At 38.7% G+C, this 23,912-nt stretch overlaps 1 protein-coding gene across 3 annotated transcripts in view; it reads left to right on the forward strand.

Moving 5' to 3' along the window:
- Positions 1 to 23,912, forward strand: part of DOCK8 (dedicator of cytokinesis 8) — an 87,944-nt gene that overhangs the window by 33,342 nt on the left and 30,690 nt on the right. For all 3 annotated transcript variants that reach the window (XM_071579872.1, XM_071579873.1, XM_071579874.1), the window contains 15 exons: positions 314 to 453; positions 685 to 778; positions 1,924 to 2,086; positions 6,935 to 7,052; positions 8,722 to 8,792; positions 9,430 to 9,568; positions 11,078 to 11,179; positions 11,896 to 11,991; positions 13,907 to 14,141; positions 15,066 to 15,230; positions 16,951 to 17,126; positions 18,211 to 18,306; positions 19,582 to 19,677; positions 20,464 to 20,613; positions 22,991 to 23,104. In XM_071579872.1, coding sequence (XP_071435973.1) covers positions 314 to 453; positions 685 to 778; positions 1,924 to 2,086; positions 6,935 to 7,052; positions 8,722 to 8,792; positions 9,430 to 9,568; positions 11,078 to 11,179; positions 11,896 to 11,991; positions 13,907 to 14,141; positions 15,066 to 15,230; positions 16,951 to 17,126; positions 18,211 to 18,306; positions 19,582 to 19,677; positions 20,464 to 20,613; positions 22,991 to 23,104 — 1,955 coding nt within the window. The remainder of the gene's footprint in view (positions 1 to 313; positions 454 to 684; positions 779 to 1,923; positions 2,087 to 6,934; positions 7,053 to 8,721; positions 8,793 to 9,429; positions 9,569 to 11,077; positions 11,180 to 11,895; positions 11,992 to 13,906; positions 14,142 to 15,065; positions 15,231 to 16,950; positions 17,127 to 18,210; positions 18,307 to 19,581; positions 19,678 to 20,463; positions 20,614 to 22,990; positions 23,105 to 23,912) is intronic.

Below are 23,912 nucleotides of genomic sequence, written 5' to 3' on the forward strand. Positions count from 1 at the left end.
TGGGCAATCAAAATACTTATCATCTTAGTTTTGAGGATATGCAGGACTGTTGTTCAACACCATGGACCAATGTGCTTTTTAACCCGTGAATTAAAAATTTGAATAAACTTGTGCTCTGCAGCAGAAAGAATGTTACTTCCTAGATGTGTCCAGGAATTCCACTGTTTCACATAGTCTGAACTGAAAGAAGTGGAATGTTTTAGATACTCTCTATCCTCTGATGCTGACGGGAAGTTGTGGGTTTTTAAGTATTCTAGTAATCTTTGCACTGTGGCAAAAGCAAGATGATATTTCATTTAATCTCCATTTGAAGGGAAAGGATCCACTAGTGACAAGAGGGCAACGCTGCTGCAGGCAAGAAGGCTTTCTGAGAGAAGTCTCAGCTCAGAAGATGGCTATCCAGCACCTAACTTCAAAACCATCTCTCTGACCCTTAACACCTTCTTTAAACAGGTGCTGAATTCTCTTTGTTTCTGATTTCCTAAGACATTTTTCATCTATGTAATGTGAATTATGTTGGGAAAAATTACCAATTATATTTGTGTGGGGATGGTGGATAACTATTGTCAAGTGAACAATAATGCACTTGCTTTGCATGCCTCAAGGACTCGGTTCACTCTCAAACCTTTTTTCAATATTATGGAGTATTGTTAAAGGTACTGATTTTTGTGTTTCTCCTGGTAGGAAGGAGACAGGCTCAGTGATGAAGATCTGTTCAAATTTTTAGCTGATTTCAAAAGATCATCTTCCTTGCAAAGAAGAATTAAGACTTTACCCGGTATGTAATTAATTTTAGATGGAAAGAGTTATGTATATTTTTCTCCTCTAAATTTTTCTGTAAATTCCAACCTCAAAATATAATTAACTTGTGTTTAAAGCCTACAATGTGTGCTGTTGTGGAACTCCCTGGGTTCCCTGTGTCAATCTGAACACAGATGCTTTTCAACTACTATTTTTCTGTATGAATTAGTATGGAGATTTATATTTAACTTGATAATCTAAACTTACTTGCTTTCCTCACTAATTTACAATGTATCTACTGGATGTCTTTTGTTTTTGTTCAAACTATTTGAAGACAGAACTTTAAAGCAAATTTCTAACATCCTTGCAATTTCTCTGCGATGCTTTGAAATGGCTCATATTTTAAAGAGAGAAATTAAAATGTCTACACAGTTCATCTTAGTTTGATATTTGGGTCAGTGTTAGATATCAAAGTAGAGAAGCAGAGAGAATGTTTGGTTACTGTCAGACACATGACCAGCTTAATTTTTCTTTTTATATAAATTACAGCTCAAGCTCTTCTGTGACACAGAGGAACCTTTAAAAATATTAACTGAGGGCAAAGCTGTTTTTTCTTTTATAGCTGATTGCCAGAAATGACAAGTTTGAGCTCCACAAATGGTTTTCAGTTATCACAGCAGAGAATTTAAACTGAAAATCTGTTTAAACTTGGGTGAATGGTATCAGTATGAAGTGTTTAACTGCTCACCACAGCAAGCCTGGCTTTCCTGATGCATGATGTCTACTTTGGCAGAGATTAATCAGAGCAGAATCTGAGGGGAGTGGTTTAGAGTGAGAGAGAACTGTATTAGACAGCAGCCCTTTTTTATTTGTCTCCCAGACAAAAGTTGTATTTATGTGTGACAACCCAGCATATAATATTCCTTCTTTTTTTTTCTTTTTCTTTGAAATAGTACAGGGTAGACATAAAAAGCCATATTTTGTCTGGATGTGAAGGGATGTGTGTAGGCTACTTCCTCTTTATCTTTCTACACCTATGTTTTCCTTCTTATGTAGCCCAAGACCCAGATCTTATTTCTGTACTGTTGCTATATAAGCTCACATATTGTTTTCATCTTTCTTTTATTTTACATTGATTATTTTTTAATATTTTTGCTGAGATTTTGTGATTTAATTTTAAAGGAACACTTAAACTGGATATTTCACCAGCTCCAGAAAACCTTAGTTACTGTCTGACACCAGAACTACTCCCAGTGAATCCATTTCCAGAAAACCGTAACCGTCCTCACAAAGAGATTTTGGAATTCCCAATTAGAGAAGTGTATGTTCCCCATACCACTTATAGGTAAGAAAGGACATATTTTTTAAAAATTTCTTAAGATCTATTTTAAAATATAATTTCAACTTTGATATTTTTTCCAAAATAGAAACTAAAAATCTGTATAAAAAAGGAAGACTGTGCTTTAGGCTGACGATTTAATCTTGCTACCCATTACAAGATGAAATACCTGCAGGATATTCCAAAATGTATTCACTAATCTAATTGTATTGTCCTCTGAAATTTTTTCAAAAATGTCAAAAAAAGCACCTCTAACAGCACTCATTGATTTGAGTCTTTTTCTTTTCTTTTCTTTTCTTTTCTTTTCTTTTCTTTTCTTTTCTTTTCTTTTCTTTTCTTTTCTTTTCTTTTCTTTTCTTTTCTTTTCTTTTCTTTTCTTTTCTTTTCTTTTCGCTTTTCTTTTCTTTTCGCTTTTCTTTTCTTTTCGCTTTTCTTTTCTTTTCGCTTTTCTTTTCTTTTCGCTTTTCTTTTCGCTTTTCTTTTCTTTTCGCTTTTCTTTTCGCTTTTCTTTTCTTTTCGCTTTTCTTTTCTTTTCGCTTTTCTTTTCTTTTCGCTTTTCTTTTCTTTTCGCTTTTCTTTTCTTTTCTTTTCTTTTCTTTTCTTTTCTTTTCTTTTCTTTTCTTTTCTTTTCTTTTCTTTTCTTTTCTTTTCTTTTCTTTTCTTTTCTTTTCTTTTCTTTTCTTTTCTTTTCTTTTCTTTTCTTTTCTTTTCTTTTTGCTTTTCTTTGCTTTGCTTTGCTTGCTTCCTCCCTCCCTCCCTCCCTCCCTCCCTCCCTCCCATCCTTCCTCCCTCCCATCCACATGTATCTTCAGTTTTTCTTCTATATCTTTGAAAGAAATGCAAAGATTATGTTTACTTCTTTGGGGGTTTTTTTGCCAAAGTAAAGTATTTCAGATGAAAGACGTCTCCTTTTTCTTTTTTTTAATAATAGCTTTTTCCTTTGTGATAGAAGTGGAATCTTCTGTTATAGTCTTGGCACTCAGCTCTTACTAGCTTTTTTTTACTGGTGTAATGCCATTATTTTTAAATTATTCTATTTCTGATTTATGCCAGAGGGATCAGCCAGCCCACTTTCTTTGTGCTCTGTGAAATTGAGCACTTATTTTTGTTGTGTACTTATATTTCTTTAATAAAAATACTTCCCTGAAAATGTCAAAACATTCCAAGATTTATGTCTTTCATACCCTTCTATTTTTAATAGAAAAAATCATATAATTTAAAGTTTGTTTGTCATTTTATTTTCTCATTAGGTATAAATGAAAATTATGTTGTTTACTGCCACTATGAAATGTTGGTGCCGAGGAAGAGGGATTTGTCACATCACTTCAGCAGTAACTCAGCTTAACCAGCTTATCCTCTTTGAAAGGGGAAGTGGCTAACACTTTGTGAATTTTTGGAGGAAGGGGAAAAAACCTCTTTGCAGTTTTGTTTCATTTAATTGCAAACCACTTAGTGGTGTGCTGAGACTTGCTGTAGTCTGCAACGTGAGCTGGAGTTCTTCTGCTTTGGTGGTAATCATTCTATCCCATCCCTGACTAGGTTTGGGTGGAAAGAGATTACTGGTGTATAATGGTCTCTCTTTGATGTTACTACTGTCACAGCATTATCTACTCCTTTCTGTCTTGCTGCCCATGGCATCCAGAAGCAGCATGGTAGCCCTGTGAGTCTTTTACAGGCCCATTGGCCTAGTTTTAGATCTGTCCCTAACTCTGCAGATGATTCAAAATCTTAGCAACATGAGAAAAATAATGCAAACTATTATCCAAATTATCCATAGCAAGGTAGAGAATATATGTCACATACCCATGCTCTTGAATGTGACGTGTTGAAGTTCTGTCATTGTGCCAATTTTCTAGTCAATGGCTGACTAGAACAGGTTTCCGTATTTGGTTAAGCATTTGTGATGTGCATTTTGATTTTCAACTGTTTGTTCTCCAAAATTATAGAGGAATCAGCTAATATTGAAAATTATAACTATTGGGTGTATCAGGTTTTGTTTCTAGTTCCATAAGTTTTAAATGTCCATGTTAACTAACACATCCATCATTGCCCACCTACAGGAAATTTCTGGTTTGTACCAGTTGGGACTATTTGCACTATATGTTGGCTTTTGCTGTGTATGAAATTCTTGTCACAGTCATCAGTGAATATGCCTAGAATTCATCAGAAGTTTGATGTGTTTATTGACACCTCACACAAGATGTAATCTAGCAAGAAGATGGATTTTGTGATGTCACACATATGCACAAGCAGTATTTACAAACAGGAATATTCACTGAGAAGGGTCACAGACTTGAAACTCTGAATAGATTTTATTTTGGCAGAAGATAGGTCTGCATTGCTTTGCCCATGAGAAGTGATCAAATCGCTACTAAGTCCCAAGAAGGTATAGGAAGGTCAGCAAATTTGAGTGAGAATGGCTGCATGGTGTCCTGTGTGAGCCTGGGTGGACCCTTACCTTTCTCAGCAAATAACTGATTCTGAAATAGCCCCTTATTTTACCATTTGTCTGCTGGGTCACTCTCTTACCCAGAGAAACTGTCTGGATCTGTGTCTCACCCAGGATTCTGCTGGTCTTTGGGACTCTGTTCTGAATGACATTGGGTAATCTGACATGGCTTTTGTAGACTCATGCTGAGCCCTGAATATCTCTTTTGCCTTTTAAGCACATCTGACTGTATCTGGAGGTAGAGCTCTGCACTTTCTGTAGAGGAAGTGAGTGGAGAAATTTAATCACACTGACCAAAACTAGTTGCTGTGGCATGTTGTTTGAGTATTTCTGCTCATTTCAGCTCTCAGACACAGTGCCTCCTGGAGCTCACCACACGTGGGTGTTCTAGTTGTCCTATTTAAAAGACAGCAGTATTTGCTACTCCAATGCCCCTGCCAACTGCCATGTAGAAATGCTCCTTATCTTTGCTTCCTGTCAGGCTTTTTGAGTGTATGGATGCTGGCAGGCTGTTGCACTTCGGCAGTGGTCAACAATAGGTCTACAGTCCATGACTGGGTCAGGAAACTTCTTTTGATCATTATCTCACTTTTCTGCTTTAGAAGTCAGCCATCACTTTCATCTTGGCACAATATCCAGAGTCAGCATTTTCCTCTGTTCCTCAATGCTGATGGGTTTAATACACATGCAAGCAAGATCCCTAAAACTGCCTGAGCATAAATGGCACAAGCTTTAGCTTTTCAGTAGAATATTTACTGAAATAATACTTCTTTGGTTGTGCAGTCAGCAGAGAGCTCTCTGTGTTTTTACATATCTTTCATCTCAGGCTACATCTAAAGGTAAAATCCAGTGCTCAAATACATTATATGAGTTTGTGACATCTTGTCCTAGGCTACAGATTAATGAATGCCTGGATTATTCAGCCTCTCATACATGTATTTCTCCACCACTGGCAGATGTAATATTGACAATATCCTTCATTTAATATGTCATTTGCCTGAAGTAACTCAGTGGAGGTTTGTCTTGGGTTGAGCTGGCAAAATGCCAACTGTCCAGACCGAGTGAAAAGGGTTCCTCCTCCCCCCAACCAGCCAAGGGAAAAAGAAGAGGGAGAGGGAAAAAACCCCTCCAAACCAGGTTTATGCTGAAACTAACTGTATGTATTTATACAGAAAAGAGAAAATTAAGAGAAAACTACAATATAACACACACTTACACTATATATATATATATAAAAAACAAGAAATAACTTCCCATTCCCCAATTAATACACAGCAAAGTCTATTACACTAGATCTGTAAGTACTCTAAGAGACACATAGCAAGAAACAGAAAGAGTAACAACAAAATGTTTCTACTTCCCTGAAACCAAAACAAAATAAGATGTAGTGGCAGCAGGGGCAGGGCTCAACAGAGCAGAACAACTGCAGAAGTCTTCTCTGCACTCCAGCCATAATGGAACTGACCTAACACCTCCCACTGCTGCACACATATCTTAAGTTTGCATCATCTGGTATGAAATACTTCCTTGGTTACCCAGTCAGGTGAGAGCTGTCTCCCATACCACGTAGATTCTCTGAGCCTGCCAATTTGAGACCTATCTAAAACCACTACAACTTTACAGACATATTTCTCTCTTTCATTTAGCTTTCCTTAACATCATCTCGCAGAGAATTTGGCAAAGGAGAGAATGTGCTTAAGATAGTAATGAAGTAAGTGCATTAGTGTGACAGGCAGGAGTACCATTCTGCATTAAGAGAAAGGCAAGTTACATGCTAGTATGCATGCTGTATTTCAAAGCATTAGTCACATTCATTACTTTAAAAAGGCAGTTTATAGAATTGCAGTTCAAAATTTTGTATTTGTATTTACTCAGGTTCATCATACTGCTTTTTGGTTTGTTTAACCTGGAAATATATACTTTTTTTTTTGCTATGAACTACAAATGTATGAACTTCAGTTGTTAGTTTCCTTGTTTTTATAACCTCTGAGTGATTCCTTCCCCCTTCCAAAATCTGATTATTCACATCTAAGAAAGTAGCTGCTTTCTCGAGAGTCTCCTGCTTTTCATTACACGAAGCAAAAAATATTAGTTCATTTGTAACAGGGAATTACCTATGTAAAAAAAAAACAACCCAAAACACAGAGGGAGAGAGAGGGAGAGAATGACTGCCTTCTCAAAGCCATAACTTACTGTATGAGAAATCTTAAACATAGGATGTTCTACGTGTCACACCAAGAACTTAGCTTGTTAATTTTTTAAATGGAGTTCTGGCAGATCTCTACCTATGTAGATGGAATTGAAGGACAGGGAGAGGAATCAGCAAGATGCTAGTTTGAGCACTTAATTTTCATACCAGAATGCCTGCCACGTACACATTTTATTCTTCCTTGTTTTTCTTTCAGAAACCTCCTCTATGTTTACCCTCAGAGGCTGAATTTTGCTAACCGGCTGGCTTCTGCAAGAAACATTACCATCAAGATCCAGTTTATGGGTGGTGAAGACCCTTCTTGTGCAATGCCGGTAATAAATGCTGACATTTCTTAGCAGAATTTTGTTTACCTGCATGAGGAATCTCTGAAGAGATGAGTCATCATTTACTTCCCATCACTGCAGTTCTAGTGGGGACTTAGAAAGCCTAACATCAGGGAGCTTCTGAAGCTTTCCATTCTCATCAGAAAGCTGGCTGTACTCCTTAGCCACAACGAGAAAGACTTGTCATTCTAGTGGAACCAGAGGCATAATTGCTCTCTCTTGGATAAGTCTTCCTACCTTTTTTCATAAGAAGTACATCATATTACATCAATATTCTGTTGGAAACTCTAATGGTAAAATTCACAGAGCTTCAGAGACCTTTTAAGAATATTGTAGTCCATTTTCCATGGTAACCTCTCTGTATTCAGTATGTGTACACAAATGCTCAGGTGTTACACTAGAGGATAAAATTTGGCATCTTCATTGCCTGAACCTGAATAGATGCACAATCATGCAATGCATATAGAGTTTTCCAAGTTTGAAACAAATTGTGTATTAGGGCATATGTGTATACTACTGACAGAGCAGGCAGTACTATCTATGTTCAGATGATGCAACATCTCTCATTGTAAAATCCTCTATCCAACTTTCCCAAGCTTCAGATGTTCAGTTTGAAGTGTTCTAACACAGGTGCTTGCTTCAGCGTGAATTTCTGAGGAAATTTTCACACAGTGTTGTTGGCTATTTGAGAAGACATTTAGGGAAAAGTTTTATGTGATTTTACATGTTTGAGAGGGAAGAAAGGAGTGGAAGTATTACTGTGAATCTATCAATCTGTTGGACCAAGGACTGTCACCCCATCAGCCTTTGTCAGTGTGCTGACATTGCACAGTGCTAACTTTACAGCCTTACTCCGCATGACCTGTGGAACTGAAATCAGTGTTTTCCCAAGCCACATTTTTTTGAGAGCTGGAGCTGTGCCCTGTGAATGTCACACCTTTTACACAATTCTGCTTTCCCGGTTTCCTTAAACTCTGCCCATGGTATGATTAAGTTTTAACAAATGCTTAGGACAGAAACAGTTCATCTGGCTTCCCTCTCCACTGTAAGGGAGCTTCATCTCAATACATATGGATTTGCACTATACAGAGATTCTTATGTAAGTTTGTCTCTCAGGGCTTCCTTTATAGTTAGTGGATTCCAAGACCTTACTATGGGCCTGTGTCTGAAATGAGGGAAGCAGATCTAGCACCAGGAACGCCTATTTCTCTTCATAGGTCTTAAAGGAACTTTGGACCTCTAAGATAAGATGAGGTGTATCTCACTCTAAATGAGTAGACTACAGTTGGAAAACAAAACCTTTAAAATACTTGTAATTCAACTTTTTAGCACTTAGTTAAAGGCAGTATCACAGTGTATAAGTGTCTGGCTTACCATAACTTTTTTCCTGCAATTCCTAACTCTTTAGTGCATGACTGGAGAATATGATGTGAGGTAGTCCCTGACTCTGGAAATAACTCTGCTCCATTTTCCTGGAGTTTTACCCAGCATGGTGAATGTGGAAGGTGCTTGGTAATAAGACACTTGTGCCAATGAGCTAAGATAAAATTGAGGAGTCGTTTGAAGTTTTCAGATACTGTCTTAAAATTTTTACAAGATGATGACAGTTGGACACTTTAGTCCTGATTGCTCTTACTTTCTTTTCTTCTTAATGTAGGTAATTTTTGGGAAATCTTCAGGTCCAGAATTTGTCCAAGAAATATACACAGCTATCACATATCATAATAAGTAAGTCTTGTTACTATTCATATAACTTGAGAAGTATTAATCATGATCTCTTTACATAATTGTTACCCTATATAGTTCATCAAGGAATGCTGGTACTAATCTATTTTAAACATTTACATTTTATGTCATTTATCATATATCATTTGAGTTGCTACATGCATTTGCATAAGCAACCATTGCTATTCAGTGGTTGAGAATATTCCTAATATGAAGATTAGTTAGCAGGAGCACAAAGCAGCACAACTTTTAACATCATTCACTTCAATGAATTCAGATCCAAAAGAGCCGAAGGGACATTCTCATGATTGTGAACTTGGCTTTTAGGATTTGCACAGTAGTTATGCCGTAATCCAAAATTAAGATTGGATGTTTTTGAAAGTATAGAGATGGCTGGAAGCTGCAACAGTCCAGCTGATACTGTCTGTTCTTTTCCTGTTTGAAAGCTGTAGATGGTTCAGAGTTGTTTGAATATATACATATATATATACACACACACACATATATATACATATATATATACACATATACATATATATATATGTATTTACATATATATACACATGCACACACTCACACTTTTACCCCTTGTTCAGTCTCATACGTACATTGAAAACAGGCTTGGCATTTTTTTAAACAGGTCCCCTGACTTTTATGAGGAAGTGAAAATTAAGCTGCCAGCAAAACTCACAGAGAAACACCATCTATTGTTCACATTCTATCATATCAGCTGCCAACCGAAGCAAGGAGCATCTGTGGAAACCCTCTTAGGGTACTCAGTAAGTTCCATATGCTATATAAGAGTGTGTATGTGTGCATGCTTATTTACAACCCATGCAACAGACTCTATGCTTGTCAAGAATTTTGTAATTTATTCCCTTTCTGGTTGTGGCAATACATCAAAAGAAGTGGAAGGTCTTCATGTGAATTCATAGTAACTAGATACAACCTGAACTATGTTACATCCTCATCCTATAATTTTACACTGTTAAGTGTCTTTGAACTTAATTAATTCACCTGATTCAACTGTAGCATGCACCTAAACATTTGAAATAAGAATGCTTTATATCATATAGTCTAATTCTGTTAGCTTCTGTTTATTGCAGGGGAAAAAACCCTAAAACATATTCAATTACAATTATTACTGTTAAGTTCATATAGAATATTTTCAATTAGGTTTTATATGGCATATCGTTTCTGTTTTAAATTCTCTTTTGTCCACATAAAAGTCAAAAGCCCAGAAAGAATCTAAAAGCTAAAATTAATTCTCTTGCATTCTTTACCTTCATGTTGAGACTAGCATGTTTTAGATTAAGAGGTACATATTGTAGCACAGTCTCTTTGATAGTTTTCTTTATCAATCAGTATTTTTAACTGAAGAGATTTTAATATAAAAGGAAACCATAGAAGATGGCAATAGTTCAGATTGGAAAATGTCCTAGAGTTGTGATCAGCAATTGAGCTGTAGGAACAGACCGGTGCTTTCTATGTGTTCCTGCAATGAAATTTGAAGGGTTTGTTTTTGGTTTTTGGGTTTTTTTGTTGGGGGTTTTTTGTTTTGTGGGTTTTTTGTAGATTTTATTTGTTTGCTGTTGGCTTTTGGGTTTGGGTTTTTTTTCCCAATACTGACAAAACTTTAAACTTGACTTTCTTTTATGGACAGTTGTAGTCCCACCAATGTCAGTGAGATTGTTAAGAAATAATCAGAAGCAAGACTTAACATAGATGAGGACTTAATTTTCTGATTTCTGTTCACCTAAATACAAAATGTTTCTGCCTTATGATGTTCAAATGTACAGCTTCTTTCATACTTGAATAAGAGAAAAATTAAATGTGTCCAAATATCAGTGCAGGGTAATGGCAAGTCATCTGGCTTGAATCCTCATGGTAACCACACTGAAGATATTCAATTTATCATCAGTAAAACTTTAACTGTTGATTTGGTTCAAAACCAGGGATCATTGTATTCAAGATACATGACTTTTTATATAAAAACATGGACTCTACTAAATCCTTCTGGTAGGATTTATTAGAAAAATATATGTCACACATGAGAAGCTGTGTGTTTGTTTTCTTCAAAAGAGACGGTTTGTAATGCAGTGTTTTACATTTTTTCTCAGTAGCTATCAATGAATTTAAAATACAAAGAAATTACTGTGGAGTGCACTGGAGCAGAGAAGCTTGGGTCAATACCTCATTTGTTGTTTGGTTGACCATACCTAAAAAATTAGATAAATAGCTCTAATCATATATCATCATGAATATTGCTCTGTTTTCATTTATTTCAGTGGCTGCCAATTCTATCAAATGATCATCTTCAAACTGGACATTATAGTCTTCCTGTTGCATTGGATAAGCTGCCTTTACACTATTCAATTCACTCTCCAGAGGTAAGAAACAAAATTATTATAAGATAATGTTTTCCTAATGTAAGAGAACAGTGTAAGTGTTTTACAAAGTAACATTGTTGTCTACTTGTAGACAATGCCTGCTTTTGTTTTTTAAAAGGGGTAAGATCTGGAGAAAAATGTTGTTGTTATTATTGTCACTGGTGTTATTATTTTATATTGTTATATTGGTTTTTTAGAAGTTAGTTGTTCAAGCAAGTTCTTGAAAATTGTATGATCGGGGTATTTATTTAGAGTGTCAAGTCAATAATTTGGTTTCTTCAATAGGATGATTTGCCTTTTTTTTTTTTTTTTGAGGCTGCATAGGAGAGGGAATCACATTCTGTAACTGGAGCAGAAAACTGCCTTCTGAGTAAACATGACAAGAAGGAAACTGTCCACATCACTGTGGAGTGCCTTTAGCAGTGCTTTAACTGGGAAATTTTAGCCCTAACAATATCCCGTCAGAGGATGTATATTCGCACAGTCTGCTAGGCATCCCACAGAAATTCTTGAAATTTCCCTGCCCAGTGCATGAACTTCTCTCCAATGAGGATATGATAATGAGGAGATGCACAGCTGTGGACCTCTGTATGGCACTGAATTTGGATATCTAAAATGAAGTGAATAGTGTGAATAGCCTGTAGAACCCCATGTAAACAGACCTTTTGTTTGATTGTCAAAAAGAAGATAACTCATGTATTTCTTTTCCATCACAGAAAATTTCACCTCAGACACCACCTATTAAGTGGGTTGAAGGACACAAGGGCGTTTTCATTGTTGAAGTGCAAGCTGTTTCATCTGTTCACACTCAGGTAATTCATCAGAAGCAACACATAGCTGTAGTTTCATTTCAAAGAAAATGCAAATGTCCAGAACAACTTAGCAGATTAATAAAATGGAGATATTTAAGCTCACACAGGCTAAAAAAAAAACTTAAGTGCTTTGGAAATAACCTGATGTCCTTGGTGAATCCTTTGGTGACATGGAAAGGATACTAAGCAAGTTTGCAGATGACTCAGAACTGAGAGGAGCTGTTGACACCCTCAAAAGCAGGGAGGCCCTGCAGAGAGACCTTGACAAATCAGAGGACTGGACAATCAGCAACCATATGAAGTTCAACAAGGACATGTGCTGGATTTTGCACCTGGAATGGGGCAACCCCAGGTGTACATGCAGACTGGAAATGAGATCCTGGAAAGCAGTGCCTCAGAAAGGGATCTGGGGATCCTGGTTGATGGCAAGTTCGAAATGAGTCAGCAGTGCCCTGGCAGCCAGGGGGGCCAGCCGTGTTCTGCCACAGCATTCCCAGCTGGTCAAGGGAGGGAATTGTCCTGCTCTGCTCTGCACTGGGGCAGCCTCACCTGGAATATTGTGTGTAGTTTTGGGCAGTGCAATATAACAAAGATATGAAGTCATTAGAGAGTGTCCAGAGGAGAGCAAAGAAGGCGGTGAAGGGCCTCAAGGGGAAGCTGTGTAAGGAGCGGCTGAGGGCACTGGGTCTGTTCAGCCTGGAGAAGAGAAGACTGAGGGGAGACTCCCATTACAGTATACAGCTTCCTTGTGAGAGAAGAGGAGGGGCAGGCACTGATCTCTTCTCTGTGGTGACCAGTGACAGGAGTGATGGAATGGCACAAAGTTTCTCAGGAGAGGTTTAGATTGGATATCAGAAAAACATTCTTCACCCAGAGGGTGGTTGGGCACTGGAACAGGCTCCCAAGAAGCATTTGGATGATACTCTGATGCACATGATTGACTCTTGGGGGTCCTCCTGTGCAGGGCCAGGAATTGCACTCAGTGATCATTATGGGTCCCTTCCAACTCAGTGGAATCTGTGATTCTGTGAAATCTCTCGGTAGAATTGAACAAATGAGCACTCTGAGCAGCAAGTCACACTGAGCAATAGGGAGCCTGTTATCCTCTTAGCTCAGCAGGAGTCTGCTTAGGCTGTGTTTGAAAGACACTGACAGGGCACACTGCCAGTTTCTGCAGTCTTCATCTTCTAATCAGCAAGTCTAGTTCAGACACTGTCCATGTCTCCAGAGACACAGCACCTCCCTGCCTCCATGGATGCATTATACGCTGCCAGGATGTGTTAGGCAGCTCACTTGTCAAAGCCATGTGGTATGGGAATTCTGGTTATTTAAATGCAATAGGACACTGGATCTTTGCCTGTGTTACTGAGAGACTGGTTTAAGGCAGAGCAGCTTTATTTTGTTTCTGCTGTTTTTCAGTGTCTCTTACCCATCATGATATTCTAGTTAATCCTGGTCCTAACAACAGGAGATCCTATGTTTGAAGTAGGTCCACCACCCCTTTCCAGCATGATTTTTCAATACAAGTAGGGCATGCTCCTAGGCCACATAACTTGTGTGTAGCTGGAACTTAGATGTGAGTGGCAGAGGGACTATAGACGTATGATGTGACAGTTTTATCAGATAGAAGGAACAGTCTTTTCAATAAATGCAGCGGTCATTTTAGTGAGGGCTTTAACTTTTCTCCCTTTAAGCTGACCTAACTGCAGCCTGAATTTGAGCCAGATAAAAAGGATCAAACAAAAGTCTGTGACAGCTGCTTTACAAATTGATCACCAAGAGCCGGTGCCACTGAAAGCTGGAAGGTTGAAAATCTTTTCTTTCTTCCCATGAGGTGATACAATCAGGCTTTGCTTAGCTATCAGTAGCTTGAACTATGTTGACTTTATTAACTCTGAGTGCACTGTGTTTGCAGGACAACCACCTGGAGAAGTTCTTCACTTTGTGCCATTCTCTTGAAAATCAAGTGACATTCCCCATTCGGCTGATGGATCAGAAGATTACAGAGGCTTCACTGGAACATGAGTTGAAACTCAGCATTATTTGTTTGAATTCTTCACGCCTTGAACCTCTTGTCTTATTTTTGCATTTGGTACTAGATAAACTTTTTCAGCTGGCTGTGCAGCCCATGATCATAGCTGGCCAGACAGGTATTTACTGGTTCATGGCCTTCAAGTGGCAGTGCAAGCAACCTGGAAATGTGGGGGAAATGATTGCTAAATATCCAGGCTCAGATTTAGTATTTGGTGTAGTCCACTTTGGAAAGGGTTGTGCTTCTCAAGACACAGCTTCACTGCGCAATTTAATCAGGTTTAACTGAGTTCCTGTCTTCTCTCCATTTCCTTTACATATAAGACTCTCTGACTCTGACTGGGAGGTACATTAAACTGTAATCATTTACTTATCTAAAAGTACAGATCAGAAAGTGGGTTGCAGTTCAACTTTGTGTGGATTTCAGTTGTTTTGAAAGTACAACACTAGTAAAATTATTATCTTACAACTGACAATTGCTATCTGGACCATATCCTGTGCCCAAATATTTTAAAGAGAGTTCAGTGAGCACAAAACCAGGACATACTAGTGCACTCTGATTTTTCTGTTACTGAGGGTGCCAGCTGCCCATCATGTATGTTAACTCTGGAGAGAAGGCTATTTGGAGACAGTGGTGCAGTTCATTTCCTATCTCATTTTGGTAATCGGCGCTTTATCCACTACAATACTTGTGCAAAAGCCTGCTAGCTTGTATTTGTCTGTCAGCTGCAGAATAATGTGTCAGTGTTCTTCGGGTAGGTAGTTTATAGGAAATGTGTGAAGGCTGCTAGAAATGATAATTAACAGTTACAATCTGCCTTTACATAGCTCAAAGTGACAGAATAGCAGTGAAAATCAGTGGGTCTGCTGAAGAGTATTTCTTTCTCTATGTAGAGTTTGTGTCTGATCATGTATAGCAATTACTGAATCTGATAAGGATTGAATTGAAGCTTGCAGGATTATTTGCTGATACAAAGAATGCCCTCACCTAATTACATTATACCCCTTCAGTGCTGACACTAATTCTTGCTTTTGTTTCACAGCCAACTTCTCACAGTTTGCCTTTGAATCTGTGGTTGCAATAGTGAACAGTCTCCACAACAGCAAAGAGCTGAGCAAAGATCAGCATGGGAGGAACTGCCTGCTGGCATCTTATGTGTACTATGTATTTCGTCTGCCAGACCCTCAAAGAGAAGTGGTCAAGCCAGGTATTATTGGTGCAAGGGTTGCAAAAGTATTCTTTTTTTTTACATGCTGTTCAGCATGATACTTCTGAAAGTATGACCTAATAAACTGACCTGTATGATACCAAACAACTTCTCAGACAGACTGCATTCTGTTTAAGCCCTGCACTGTTCTGATGTATCATTTTTCTCAGAGGTAGGTCAGGAATATCAACACTGCAAACAGCAACATGGGTTTGCCACTTAAAATCTCCATCTCTCAATTATTCATTTAAGATGCAGGGTTGAGGTGAGGGAACTCCACAGCTACAAGCAATGTTGTAGCTTCATGGAGCTGAAAGCAAAAGATGTTGCCTAAACTGAAACTTTCTCTAGAGGAATTCCCTCATAAATTGAAATTACTTTAAGATGCCAATTTCTTACTGATGTAAGTAAATTACTTTCCATGCAAACTAACTGCCAAGTGGCATAGGGCCAAGCTTAACCAATTTCTCCATTGTATTAGGGATGTTAGAGGATAAAATGCTGTATTTTGGCCAGACAGGTGATTCTTCTCAGCCCTGCTGAGGCCATATCTAGAGTGCTGTGTCCAGTTCTGGACTCCCCAGTACAAGAGAGACGTGAACATGTTGAACAGAGACCAGCCAAGGGCGAAAAAAGTAACAAAGGGGCTGGAGTGTCTCTTCAGTGAAGAAAGGCTAAGAGAGCTGGAATTGTTCAGCATGGAGAAGAGGAGGCTCAGAGAGGATCTTCAGTGTGTGCAAAAAGCTGAAGGGACAGTGCAAAAAAGATAGAAAGTGGCTGTTTCCCGTGGCACCCAGTGAGAAGATCAGAGGCAGTGGGCACACACTGAAACACGTGAACATGAGAAAGCACTTTTTTCCTCGGAGGGTGTCTGAGCACTGACACGGGTTTCCTGGAGAGGCTGTCCAAGTCTCTCATCTTGGAGATAGTAGAAAGCCAACTGACATGGTCCTGGGCAGCTGACTCAAGGTGACCTTTCTTGAGCAGAAGGATTGGACCCAATGGCCTTCAGAGGGCCCTTCCAACCTCAACCATTCTGTTACTCTGCTACAATCATCGTCCTAAAGCCTATAGGATTAATTTGATCAACTGATTTATCTTAAATGATTTACTGCCAAGCAGCTGTGCTGTGAGAGCTTAAGATATGTAGGCCCTTTTCAAATAGTCATTTAAATCCCCCTTGAGAGACATTTAGACTGATGTTAAGATGTGCTAAAATGTCTGAGCTCGCATACACTTGAAAATTCTTTATCCTGGAAAAATAAGGTCCATGGCAAAACTGAAAACTAGATAATCATTTAGTGAAATTCCTGATGGCAGTGCTCCCTGCCTCCTTGGACATTTTGGTGTTAATTTTTATGTGTTGAAGGTGATATTTTATGTTCAGGCCTATGAATATTGTCTTAATCTACAGCAAATTAAAAAGAGCTGAAGGAAAGAAAGAACTGTTGTGATAGTGCTGCTGCTCAGATAGTCCTCTTAATCTTTTGTTACCGCTTGTGCAATCACCCTGTGTGGTTTTGACTGGGATAATATCTGCACCTTGTTGTTCAATGCCTGTGTAATTTGTTAATGAAGCAGTTGGTGGTGGGATTTTCAGGAGTTTTATGCCTTTCAAGATGCTGATGTTATAATAGCACTGAGCAAAACTGGCTTGAATCTCATGTTTGTCTCATATGTATGTCCTTCAGTCTTAATTTGAACGTCTTCCTGTGGGCAGGTGCAGGCAGCAGTGCTGTTTCAACAGAGTCTCGTTATTACACATTTGGACGCACTTCCGCTGTATCTGTTGGAAGCAAACTCCTGCAGAGCAGAGTGATAAGCTGCAGCAATCCTGACATCACTGTTACACAAACTGCTACTAATGAGGAAGTCAAAAATACCATGTCATCCAAGGTAAGAGAACAAAGTCAAATATCTAAAGAAAGGTATGGTCCAAAACCTAGTAATTTAGATTTGGCCTTCAGAGGTCGGATTTGCTTCTTGTAAATGCACTGTATGTATCCCCAGAACCACTGGCTGTTTATCTGATTTGGCACAGGCACATGTTAAATACCATTGCTAAATTCTTATGTCCCTTACCAATGGAGAGCAAGAGATAGGAATTCTGCCTCTTGTTTGTGGCTTAGATACTCCACTGAGGGATTTCCTTTTTTGCCACACTTTTCTTTGAGTGTTACATATCTAAAATACTGCTTTACAAGTAGATTATTCTCAGAAACATTTTGAAGGCTTTCCACCATTGAATGACTATATGTCTCTTTGTTTAAAGTGACTGCGTGCTTTTCTGCAGCAAATGAAGCCTGAACTAGTAAGATGCACAGGCTTTGAAAATTTATTTGGTTTGTTCATATGGACATATGTATTCATTCATAGCAATTTTTATAACATAGACTTGAATTTAATAACTTTATTACTTTTACTGTAATGTACTGTGTCCTAGGGGGAAAAAAACCAAAACAGTGGTCAATGCATTCTTCCAAATTAACAGAAAATTAAAATGTTTGATATTACAGCTTCATCACATGGATAAATGTAGTAATCTACAATTGGCTAGTGCCGTTTCACTGCCTTTTAAATCTGCACTACTTTTAATGGAAGTAGGACTCCGAGATGCTAATTAATTTCTGATGTGGTTCCAGAGGATACAGCTTTTGAAGGGTGAATCCTGTCTTTCAAAGTACAGCTGCAGTGCTGCCATTAGGCACGCGATGGCAGTGCTGGCATTTGCACCCTCTTGGGGCTGCTGCTGCGCTTAGATGGCCTTCTGCCTCCACTGGGAAGTGTGATGGGAGAGAAAGAGGAAAGCTATTTAGGTGAACATCTGTGCATACCCAAAAAAAAAAAAGAAACAAAACCAAAAACCAACCAAATAAAAACCCCAACAAACAACCACAAACACCACACTGCTGCTGATTTCTTCTCTGTTAATGAGTTTAAGTAATTTATTAACTTTTTTCCTTCTGGCCATATCCTCCAGCCTGTGGATCATAGCTCCAGTCGGATGTCTTACTATGTTGAAGGAGCAAATGATATGTCAAACATTTGTGCAAACCCAAGACCATCCAATAAAAAGGTAGGCTACCACTATGTGTGAGGGAACTCATTAGCAGAACATGGAGCATCCTGCAGCAGTGCTGGCAATTAGTACTTCTAAATGAGGAGAGGGAAAAGACAGAACAAAATAACAACTGATTTTATCAAACAGGGCATTTGTGATAGAATATTGAATGAGTGGGTAAATATTACTAAAACCTTTCTGCTTCTGCTCCAGAGTCTTACATTCTTTTTTCCAGGACAGATTTAGGCAAGTGGCAGCCTGTTTGGATCCTACTTTGCTTTCTTTCTCAAGGTCTTAGAGCTTCAGTCGTTTTCAACTGCTGTTTACCCTTGGATACCTGCCTTTACATGTTACAGTAAACTCCATTCAGAAATGGAGTAGAAAGTGTTTTGCTTCGTCCTTTTTTGGTATCTTTAGAGCCAAGAAATTCCTTCCTATCCTGAGTATGTATTGCTGAATAGCTTATTAACAACAGAAGATATCACATCACATAAGTAATTTTTCCAGTACTATATCTTGTGCTTGGAATTGATCAACAGCAGTGACTTTGAATCAAGAAACAGGGGCAAAGCCCTGCAATGTGCTGTTCAGAATCTGAGTTACACTTAACAAACTCTCCAGTCTTACGCCTGTTTATTGGTTTGATTTCTGTCAAAAAACATAGAGGTTTTATATTTGAATATTGTATGGATTCATTTGTGCTATTCAGTGTAAATATGCTTATGAATACCATTAGCTTATTGTTTGTGTCAGGAACAGATAAAGGACATTGCAATAAATTTTTAGTCTATATTGGAATTTTCTAGAAGTTTAGATAATTGGGTTTGGGTATCTTCTGGTCAGGTCTCACTGCAGAAAGTATTGTTTCCAAATGTGCAAGGTCTGTTGTAGTTATTGCCTCCCAGTACAGATTCAGTCTTACTTCCACCTCCTCTCAAAAAATCATGGATATTCCAAATGAAAACACTTAGTGGGTAAGTGAGAAACATGACTGCTCCTTGTCATACACTCAGCCAATGGCTGGAGGAGGGACCACAGTCTTTTCCCTGTTCAGTTATTCAGGATTCTGGATCCACAGAAAAATGGGTCCAAAAGTCTTTGTGTTACCAATATTTTTTAAATATCATTTTGGTCAAATGTGCCTTCTGATCCTACAAGGATGTCCACACACCCCCATCCAGCTGCATGCTCCCCAGTATGGAGGAGTTTCCCACAGAGAAGATGGGGATGTTGAAAATGGAAGACAAGTTGATTGAGAAGCTTTTACAACAGTCTGTGTTTATTATCTAGCATTTCCATGAGGAGCTGGCACTGCAGATGGTGGTCAGCACAGGCATGGTGAGAGAAACTGTCTTCAAGTATGCCTGGTTCTTCTTTGAGCTCCTGGTAAGATGTGACAGTGGTATTTCACATTTAGTTAATGGTGAAATGTAGTAGGTACTTTAGGGTCAGATTTAGTTGGGTGGTGACCTCTTCAGTTATTCAGTCCCACTGTATAAAGGAAAGGTCTCAAATAATGGAAATAAAACTAAAGAATTGTTCATATTCAGCCCCATTCCACACTGATGGTGGTGATGGCAAAGTTCTGCATGAGTGACATGAGCTGTGGTCCACAGCTTGCAAAAGACTGAGACACTCATCAAACCAAGCCCTTTCTTTTCTGTGAATACCTGTTCCTGTCTTTTCCATTTTGTTAAAAACATGACAGCAGTGACAAATCTCCACAAACACAGTTTTACAGAGCCCTGAGGTGATATATGTCAGTGGAAAAAACATACTGATTTCTGCTGGCAGCATATATGTAAACCAACATCGGGTCAAAAAATAAGAATTCCACAAGTGCACTCCCTGTCCATCATGAAGGGCAGAAGATGCAAACAGTGGCATTCAGAACGACAGATGCGGGGGTTTGGGGGAGGGTGTTTCTGATTTCCGATGCTGAGAGTAGCCAGCTGCATGAATATGAACAGAAATCAGTGTCTGTCTGTCTTTGAGTCTTAAGCTGGTTTTTGCCATTACCACTACAAGTAGGATTTATCAGAGCAGCTCTGAGAAAATGAGTGATTATATTCAGAGAAAAAGAAGCAGGAAATCTTACATTCATGAACAAACTTAAAGCAGTATTTTACCTCCAGTTTGGACATTTTTTAGTGTCTTTTTTCTGCTTTGCAGATAAAGAGTATGGCTCAGTATGTTCATAACATAGAGAAGCAAGATAACCCTCGAAGAAGCCGGTTTTCCGATCGCTTCATGGATGATATCACCACTATAGTTAGTGTGGTTACTTCAGAGATTGCTGCACTTTTAGTCAAACCACCAAAGGTAAGGGCATGAAATAAGCACCATGAATCCTTGCTACTGACCTTTTGTTACACTGAGCTATATTTTATCCCATTTAAACTTCAGCAACCTCACTAGAATTAGGCCAGTACTGAGGCAGTATTTTCACATGGATCTTAAGCGACAGTTGTGGCAATGCAAAGGTCAGCCTTGCACTCCTTTGACACACAGGTTTTTTTATTCAACTCAGTTCCCCAGCTTGCTTCTCAGTGTGGCTGCAGTGTGCAGGCAGAGAATTCCCTTTCCCATCAACCAGAAAAGTTGAACATCCATTTTCAGTGGCAGGGATGCTTTATGCCAGGTTAGCCAGAGAATCAGACTGCAACCCAGGCAGGGCTTCTTACTTGTATTCCCCTTTCCATTTGGCCTCATTCCTACTGCATTGTGTTTTATTCCTTATTTGAGTTCTTTGTAGCAGTGGACTGTGCAATATGAAGGCAGAGTTCCACATGAGGGTTGCAAAAGCCAGCCATGAATGATCTAACCCCTGACCTCTTTAAAGAGGTACTGGTTACTTGAAAATTAAAGACAAGAAATAAGCCTAAGTCCCATGAAATTCTTTCTACTTTTAAGAAGTTGCGCTGATATAACAGATTATAAAGTTGAAAGGATTAGAAGTTGCAACTTATATTTTAGCATTACTGCTCTTAGCTTATACCATTGATACCACTCTGCACTGGCCAGTAAACAAAGTTAAGGCCACAGATAGGTACGTGGTGACTGTTTGTTCAGTTGTTGCAACCAACTTGTCATGCACAAGAGCTTCCAAATGCACTGTGCTAGCCCAGCAGAGTGCTCTGTCACAGGGCAGAGCAGGCTGGAGAGCTGGCCTGCCAGATCACTTTTCAACCAGCTCAGTTTCCTGATCCACTTTCTCCGAGTGTGCTTTGCTGTGCTGTTGAGCAGAAAATGGGAAAGGACGAAGACCAGAAAAATGGAGGCAAAGAATGGCAGAAGGGATTGTCACTGTCCACCATAAGGTTGTTTCTAAAGCTTTACCTTTTGCTCAGTCCTTTGCTTCTGTGATAGCCGTGTGCATTTCCACAGAAATGTTTGCTTAAGGCATCAATGATGTTTTTTAATACGCTATGAAATAAAAATTGGTTGCATTTTTAAAAATGCTTTAACAGAACTGTAGGCTCTGCCAAGACATTTACTGCTTCCTCACAATAAATGCAGTAAGTTTTGTAGGCTATTAATTCAATTCAGTTTTGATAGAGTGAGTGTATAGAACCTGATTATGTGTGAAAATCCTACTGCAATGTTTTAAGAACAAGGGCCGTGGGTTAGTTATACAGAGCAGTAGGTAACGTGTGTCTGGTGTTGGGTAGGCTAACATATGCCAGACATATCTCTGTAGAAAGCCAGATTGCTCTGGCTTTCTACAGAGATATGTCTGGCATATGTTAGCCTACCCAATAAGGTAGTGGAAAACTAATTTTTTCTTCACAGTAGAAAAATGTTTTGCTGTGTAAATTCCAGATTGTATGTTCCTGAAGAGCAGCAAAAAGACTGAAAAATGAAATCATGGCCACCCTGAGGTTCTGCACAACTGTTCTCACTAGACAGAGGTGCCAGGAGGGGCAATATTTTTCTCAGTCATCTCCTCTGTCAGTTTTGAGTGAGCCCAGCTGAAGGCTCTGAAGGCATTAAATGTGTGCAGATCCCTCCGGCATCTCCACTGAATCCTTTTGGTGAACTACATATGAGATTTTGTGATTTAAATTGGTATGTTTGAAGTAAGTGTAGCCTTATTTTAGAGGGCACATAAAGTTCTCTGTGATTATTACTTGATGCTGTGTGTCTCTGGTAATCAGGCCAGTTCCAAGCATGAAAGAGCTTAGCTGCTGAATGGTAAACCACCCAAATTTATCTTAACAATGTTTAGTTACTATCAGGTTTACACTTAAATTTCTACTAGCCATTCCAACAGCAGAGACAGCACAAGTTTTTATTAAAATTTTAGAACAATATTTTATGTTTTAAGTACCTAACCTTCAATCTCTGAGGTTCAGCAGAGGAGAAAAAAGGTCATATGCAGGATTGCAGCCAATAGGGAATTCAGAACAGTTCTCAAATTCCATTTCAGTGTTGTCAGCCCAAATGCTTGCATAGATGAACTTGTTCATTCTTCCCAGGATATTTCTCTGTGAAAGCTACAACACTTGAAATAATTTACAGAAGTGATTCTGTGCAATTTTAATAAGATCGTGTGAACTGGAGAGCTGAAGCAATCTTGTCCTATGAGATGAGGGGACCTGTCCCCTACACTACTTGTTCATGACTCAAAAAGTCTCCCACTCTTATGTACTTTTATACATCATAACTGGTTTTTTTTCTTTTTTTCTGTTTTTTAAAGGAAAGTGAACAAGCAGAAAAAATTAATATTAGCTTGGCATTTTTCTTGTATGATCTTCTTTCTTTAATGGACCGAGGATTTGTGTTCAATCTCATCAAACATTACTGCAATCAGGTAGGCACCATACATTGCATTTGGCTTATGGCCAGTCCTGTATTCTGTTCCTTTTGATTAGTTTATCCATCAAGATCCTTTGAGTTGTGTTAAAGGTCCAGGTACCTATTTCCTATTGCATATGCAGTGACTTTAAACCTCTTTTCATTTGTAGTCTGAAGGGAAAATATTGAGTGGAGGTGAAGACTCTTTTAGAAATGTCATACTTTGCACTGCTGCAGAGCATACATGTAACCCCCTTTCTTCCCTTACTTTTATTACATCCCTTAGCAGTAGCGTCTACAAGCCATACAGATCAGCTTTCAGTCTCTGACTTCTCCAGTGCTGTGAGGACAGGATTTAGATTTGGGGGAGTGAACCAAAATGGTACATCTCCATCTTCTCCAAAAAGTTAGCCTCACAAAATGTGAGCCTCACAAAATGAGTGATATGCAGGATGTAGTTATAAGGTTATTTGTTGTGTTTGAAGGGGAATGGTTCCTTGTGTTTTGTGAATTGTTACACCTGCTGTAGCTTTCTAGCAAATTAAGGCCCTCTAGCAGGAGATGGTAGGGAGGAGAATGCAAGGTGGCTACCACCCCATTTTCCTATAGTATGTACAACACTCCTCTGATGTCACTGTTGATATGAAAGGAAATTACAAGACCACTGATGCCCGCTATTGTTTAGCGAGACTTTTTATGAGTTTGCCACAGATTCAGAAAAGTGTAGTTTGTTTTTCATTTTTGTGTTATGCAAAAGAGAAAAATATTATCTGTTTTCCTTTTGGGACAAAAAAAAAGAAAGAAACTATTTATTACCTCTGGGA

The sequence above is a fragment of the Pithys albifrons genome, chromosome Z (genome assembly GCF_047495875.1).
Source record: "Pithys albifrons albifrons isolate INPA30051 chromosome Z, PitAlb_v1, whole genome shotgun sequence".
NCBI classification, from domain to species: Eukaryota; Metazoa; Chordata; class Aves; order Passeriformes; family Thamnophilidae; genus Pithys; species Pithys albifrons.